General features: G+C 30.3%; 1 protein-coding gene and 1 long non-coding RNA gene across 2 annotated transcripts in view; one reads left to right on the top strand and one right to left on the bottom strand.

The window, feature by feature from the left end:
- Positions 1–6,579, bottom strand: part of LOC106463069 (zinc metalloproteinase-disintegrin-like daborhagin-K) — a 45,866-nt gene extending 39,287 nt beyond the window's left edge. Inside the window, exon 1 of the mRNA XM_022390476.1 lies at positions 6,419–6,579. Within this exon, the coding sequence (XP_022246184.1) occupies positions 6,419–6,536 (118 nt within the window). The 5' untranslated portion in view covers positions 6,537–6,579. The remainder of the gene's footprint in view (positions 1–6,418) is intronic.
- Positions 6,580–6,756: 177 nt separating this feature from the next.
- Positions 6,757–7,400, top strand: part of LOC111086679 — a 16,926-nt gene continuing 16,282 nt past the window's right edge. Inside the window, exon 1 of the long non-coding RNA XR_002611407.1 lies at positions 6,757–7,015. This is a non-coding gene — a long non-coding RNA (uncharacterized LOC111086679). The remainder of the gene's footprint in view (positions 7,016–7,400) is intronic.

The following is a 7,400-nucleotide window of genomic DNA, read 5'->3' on the forward strand; positions in this document are numbered from 1 at the left end:
TTTAACTTAACTACTTTTATAAACACACGCTATAATTCACAGTGATTCACACACTTTACTTCCGGTGCCTACTGGTTGCTTGACTCAATAATCTATCTCTATATCTATCTATCTATCTATCTATGCAATTCTATCTTTTCCGCTGGCTTTATTTGCCGGGCTTATATACTAAAAAAGAGGGCGTCTGGAACAAACTAGAGTTGCCAGGAAAATTCATGATCCTTCGAGTAACTCCAGTGCGCATGCTCCCAGTGTTGCGTGACTTCTGCTGTCGTAACATTATTATAAGTGAAATTCTACAAAACAACATTCCAATCCACAATTTTATTGTGATGTAATGCTACATAATTATTCTTCACGCCCTTTCTAGATTTTTAGTCAAGTTACACAAAGATTCACTGATGTACTATATTTGAATTCAACACATAAAAAGTAAATGTCTTGACATTTTTCACTGCCACAAAAATTCAGTACTGACTTTCACCAGGTCCTTATATTAAATGACAGTTTTAAAAGCAGTATTTACACATCTACAGTGTTAGTTCATTCTTGGATATTCATTCAATGCTACTCAAGGGATATCTGTACTAACTATCCCTAATTTTGAAGTGATAGGCCAGAGGCAAGTCAGCTAGTCAATAGCATCCCCCATCAACTCATTGGCTACTGTTACCTGACAAAACAGTGGGCTTTAACCATCACCCTTAGAATACACCCACGACTCCAAAATGCAGAGCACTAGTCTTTTATTTCATTAATGAGTCATGAATGATGGACCTGCTAATCCATAGTCTGACATGCCTACCACTTGGATCCACATCTGCATTGATCATACTCTTATATGTAGTTTGACTAAAAACATGCCTTGTTCTCCATCAAAAAGTTTTCCTAATGTAAATTATTCATTCAAGTAAAAAAATGTTTTCTTCCATCTGAATTTTCTGTATAAACTAGAAATTATGGATATTAAAATTAAAAGGCCTTAATAATATCTCAGCCTTTCACTGTGTAGTCCTTTGCCTTTAAAATATGTTTTACCACTTATTTAACAAAACTGCTGAAAAAAAAAATTTGTTAAGTTATTAATCTATACATTACTGTCATGCGAGATAATCAAAATTATCTTTAAATTGATTAATGTCACAAAAATCTAAATTAGTGTTTTTGATTATTACCATTTTTGTTTATTCCAATTTTCCAAGTCTCATGAGAATAATCAATTAATGAGCCTGACAATTAATTGACTAAATTGTCCAGCTCTATTCTGAATACATTTCTCCAAGTTCTTGATCTCTTTATCAAGAGAATGAAAAAAACTTATCCTTATTTGTCTTTCGGTTTTTGTGTCCATCCATAACACAAATAAGGAAGCACCAGGGTTGTCACCCATACAGTTATGTTTTACCGAAATACAAATAAACCATGGCTTTTTTTCTTATCGACATCATTAAAATAAATTTTTCTACTTACTTGTTTAAAGACAATGTTAAAAAGTGTTTGTTAGTTTTTAATAACTGGCCACAAATTTACAGATGGTTGGCAATCCTTAGAAGGACATTCGTGTTTTCGTGTGTCATTCAAATGCAGGTGCATTAAGTCACATTTAAGTCCATATGATAATAAAAATAAATCTAACTATATGGCACATGTATAGCAATTATTTGTTAAACTTGCAAACTTACGAGCACCAAAAACCATGTACATCATACTCAAGTTGAAAAAAAAAATACAACATCCTTAAAAATTTCACACACCATATAAAAATATCTATAATTCATCTCAATCTTGGAACACGCAGTGTGATGTTTATCATAGACATGTTAAATTGAAAACTTTCACAGAACAAGGATAATTATGTCTTAACTTTTTAAAGGTTTGTTTGTTTAAAGCATAAAACTGCACAGTGGGCTATCTGCATTGTGCCCACCATAGAGATCAAATCCTGAAGTTTAGCATTATAAGCCTTCAAGTTAAATATTAAGCCACCAGGATGTTTTTTACAGAGACAAAATTAAACCACTTTTCCGAAAGATTGTTTGGAAATTCCCAATTTAAGCCAAAATAGAGCCTTTTATAATTACAGACCACTACATAAGCCAGTTAACTTAACAAGCATTAGCAGAAAGCTGATGGGGATAGTTAGGATTTACCAAATTAAATTTTCATTTAGAAATTAACTGTATGAACTATTTGGAAAGTAAATAATTTATTTATAGTTGCTGGAAATTCTGGAGTGTTACTGCCTATTTTTTTTAAGAATGCATGTATTTTGATTGTATTTATACCAATTCTAATAATCCTGTGGTGTATCAGGTTCCCTTCTAGATTGGATAAGAGCATTTCTGTCTGACCAAACATGAATAGTCATTAATAACATTACATATCAAGTTATTGTTAAGTTACCCGTGATATACCTCAGTGTTGTGTTCTGGTACCAGTCCTATTGATTATCCTTATAAATAAAAATAAGAACAATCCTTAAGCTAAAAATCTGAATAATAAATGATTTAAACTTGATAATAATTACAATTAATTTAGCCACTACTATATCTGTTGTTCCTAGTCAGCTTGATGAGCTTTGATATTGGGCAAAAGGCTTTGTCAATACTGGATATGGCAGATGTAGTGTGGTTAAAATTTATATTTTACTTAGCTTTCACTCCTAACTCTTTAAAATAAGTAACGAAATATTCAATAGATAAGTAGTTTTTACTTGTTTATGCATAAATAATTTCTGTAGTTTGTTTTATATTTATTACAGGCACAATTTATTGACAAGTGATAAATTAATCAGTCACCACAGAAATGACTGGACAAAAAAAAAGTAATTAAGAGTAAAAATGACATTTTTGGCACAATAATAAGTAAAATTATTTAATATAATTTACAACCAACTAGTTTCAGTAAACATGTTACCATCATCAGGGCAAAATCTTACATTAATTGTTACTCTTAATATACCAGGACAATAGGCCTTGAAAAGAATTAAGAAAAGTAACAGAAATATTTCACTACTGTTATATGTCAATTGGAAAGGTGAGCACTTTAAAAGTCTTGCTATACGCATAGAAATAAGATTATTGATTTTGATCATTATAAATAAGCCCTTATACATCCTGTTATAAAATTAATGTTTACTCTTAATTATATACTTCCAAGGAAGACTAAAAGTATCACTACACTGATACAATAAGGATATGTCTAAATGAACTGAAGATTGGGGTGTAGCTTGCAAAAAAAGTGTATAGACAATGCTATTTATCCTATTCCGACATTTAATAAAGAAGTCAGCATCTCCCCCTGCTACCCCATTAGCCTTAAAAATTACAAACATAAGTGGGATGTTAGAGAAATTTGTTAAACAGAATCTCATATATTATGGTTTTTAAATTTCAAAAACCACATTAAGCAATTTTTTATCTTACCTTTCTACCTCCATTACTAGTCAAGTTCATGAATGAACAATAAAGACTATATACAATATAATTATAACATACAGAAAAATACGTGTGTAGATGTTTCAGTAAAAATATATGCAATTTTTTACTCTAAAGAATCAATTGTTTTAATTTTTCTGGATTCTCAAATAAATAGATAAACAACAAAAAACTTTGAGTACACAGGTGATAAACTTGCAAGTTTACTTTTATTAGCTTGGAAACTTTTTTTGCTTACAAGTGGTGGTAATACACGATAAGTCATGATGCCCAAAAAATTCAAGATGCTGGGTCTGGAACTAACAACATATCTTATAATGCTTGGAGACGACTTGAATGGGTAATGAAGAAAAACTTTAATATAAGTTTAACATAACAGCAAATGTACAACGTTTCGACAAGGTTCTGTCATCATCGGGTACATATCTTAGTTGTACAAGAAATTTGTAAAGTACAAAGGTACTGCTCACGATATAAAAAGATGGTTAAAACTTGGTAAATGAAATAAACAGTTTGTAACCATACTGTATGAATTCGATGTAAAATTACAAAAAAAGAATTATTTATATTTTTTTTTGCAAGATTTGTAATCTGATTAAAAGTATTGCGACTTTGCTAAATAAATCCTGCAATGAGCCAGTGGCTGATAATTTGATTTTGATTTTTCTAAATCTATTTTATATAGATATATCCAATTAACTGCGAAAATGTTTAAACTACACACTATACATTTTAATTACTGTGTGTGCAAATTGTAGTCAAAAATGCACAAAGAAAAACATACAAAAAAACTATTTAGTCATGGGCGATACATTAAAAAAACATTGAAGATAGTCAATCTATTCAATTTTACACAATACAGGTAGGAATGTGCTGTATAACAAAAAAATGAACATTTCTGAAATTATTAGAAGATCCTGTTCAGGTGCTTGAACCCATAATGTCCTGAACCAGAATACAGTCACTGTCTGCAGTAAAATGTGGGAATAAAATCAAATAGAGGACACACAACCCAATCACAGGTAAACCCAAATACTAATAGCAGAGAAATATTATATACGATACAAAACAACTCAAATTTAGTGGTTATGGCTTTTTCCAATATAATCAAAATTGAGATTATTTTCAAGTAAATATAATGTTACACTAAATCAATCCATTTCTATTCTGAAGGATATAACTCGCCTGTAAAGAGTATTTTTGCTTTTGAACTGGCACTAATCACATTCAAGGATGGTTTAGACATGTTATCACATGACTATTTCCCAGTCTTGCATTCATTTTTCAGTTGTATAGTATTAAAAACAAGTATGATTTTATTTTCTGCTTTATTTACTTTTTAATACAATGAAAATAAGACAGGAAGGACTAACTTCTAGGTGACTGAGGGTTACTTTAGCCTGCCCATACTTACTAAACTTTAAACTGTTTTAATTCATTTTCTTTCTATGATAAGTTACATGGTACTTTTCTTTTTCACTTCACATTTAAGGGAGAAGGATGGGATGCTTTTGATTATGTATGGTTGGGTAATTACTTAGGTTTACCTGTAGTTGGGTTACTTATTTCTTTTTTTTTTTTTATTTACTAAGTAACTATAGTTGACTGCACACAATGTAGTTAGGTTCAAGCACCTGAACCAGGCCCTCTAATAATTTCAAGTATGTTCACTTGTTGTCGCACAGCAGATTCTTATCCATGTTGGTGAATGATTGAAAATACAAACTATTCTCAATGCCAGTATGCAGTTATATACACCTCATGACTAAGTTTTGTTTTATTTTTGTTTCACAGTATATTTTGTCTCTAAACGTTTTTAGATTAAATTTTAAGATACTTTCACTTCATTATTTTGTGATTACTGACAATTCTCACCAACTTACACATTACAATGGTAAGTTCTCATTTTGTAATTGCATATTTATTATTATTGTTATTACTATATATACATATGTGCATACATATATATATATATAATAAATTAATTTGCATTCCAGAATTACATCTGAAGCAGTTTCTAAATTCCACTATTTAGAAAATTGTGAAAACTATGAACTTTGGCTATGTAAATGTGTATGTAAATTAAAACAGAACTTGTTTAAAATTGTTTTTTAACTAATCCCAAAATGTATATTTGCAGAAAGATGTAGGTATTGGTTTATTGCCTTTAAAAATTCAGGTTTTAATTATGTGCACTTACATATAGTAATTAATAATATATTATTTTATTAGCAACTTATTTGTAATTACGACAATGAATGTGCACGTGTGGTATCAGTGTTTTGGATTATGTAGTATGTCCTCAATGAGGATTGAGCAGGCCATTCACAATTATGGTAAACTAATAGCCATTCTTCATCCGTTTTATAAAGATACACATTTTATGTTTAGTTAATAAAATTACTACAACTACTACAATTTACACAGCTCCTATAAACGAGTGTTAAATTAAAACGAATTAAAATATTTTTTTTTTTACTAAAAAAATGGCATATAATGTTAATATTCTTTTTGTTTTTTATGTTTGGGTCTAGGGATAATGGTAACTGTTTGACCCAACAAAGAAACTTGATCCAAGTCTACAAGATGTAAATTACTTCACCCTGGTAGTGATAAAATTTAAGTTGCAAATTGATAACCACACGTGCTATTTATTGTATAATTCTTTGCGAATGCTAAATTCACAAATGCTTTCATATATTCATACTTCTACGACTAAGATTAAACACTAGCTGTGCACTTAAGTTACAACTTATAGTGTGACACTACTATATTGTACAACAGGACAAGAAGTTTCGACAAAGTAAATTTAGTATAACAGAAACACTACCAGTACTATTAGTACCAGTCGGAGATATAATATATTATAAAGTAAACGGGTCAGGTTCGTAATCGTAATGAACGTTAAAAAAAACAAAAGTAATAATTCCAAATGTTTCCAGTAATATTAAAAGTAAAGACAATGAAACAGTATGACTCACCGTTTAATAATATTGCGTTGCTCTTTATCACAAACGTACATAAAAACACGAAAAAAAGTCTACATAGTAAAATAAAACAATTTCCATCACCCACCAACCACACACACAACGATGCCATTTTACTGACACCCCACCGTTGTTGCTCTCAAATTTGTACCATGTGTGGCGCTCGTAGCTTCAAGCGTCATATCCGGTTTGCAAGAGAAATCGGGTTACAATGCTAGATTTATCGTATGGTATTAGATGTTTTATTCTAACGTGAGAAGTTGGTTGTTGGGTTAAACCGTTAAAGCAGATTGACTATCTGCGCATTCTAACGTGTTAAAGTATACTTTCCGTCTCGATAGAAGTTATCCAAATGATTGTTTTCCACATATTTAAGACATTTTAAATAATGAATATTAAGGGTGTTCGAGATTACTTTTAGCTAAAAGTATTTTCTCATGATACTCTTCAACAAAATCCATAACTTTTCTTTTAAAAGTTATTAGATAGCTTGTTAGTAATACTATTATCAGTTTAACTGGTACATCGACTGATTCCGTGGTTTATCTACCAAATGTACAACTATATAATCCTAGCTGTAAAGATAACCTGGTTTGGACCTGTGTAATCATGCATGTGAAATCAAATAACAATATTGTTCAATGATACTGTTTCAATACATGATCTTTGTGGCGTAACAATTCAAAATTAATTAAGGTCATTAGCTTCTTCAGTTATAATAGGGTGGCTTAGGAACTGCTAGTAATGTTACTAGTGAACCGTATATACTACCTTATATTTTAATGTAAATGTAAATCTTACCAAACAATAAAGTTCTAAGATGTGGGTTTGAGCCTTTTGGGTACAAAGTAACAGGACTAGCTGCTCCAATTTCAAAATATAATTGGGTTTGAACTAATGTAGTATAAATATCAAAATCACAAAAGTTTTGTTTGTTTATTTGTAATTAAGCACAAAGCTACACAATGGGCTATCT

This window comes from Limulus polyphemus, unplaced genomic scaffold (assembly GCF_000517525.1).
Source record: "Limulus polyphemus unplaced genomic scaffold, Limulus_polyphemus-2.1.2 Scaffold1317, whole genome shotgun sequence".
Classification (NCBI taxonomy): domain Eukaryota; kingdom Metazoa; phylum Arthropoda; class Merostomata; order Xiphosura; family Limulidae; genus Limulus; species Limulus polyphemus.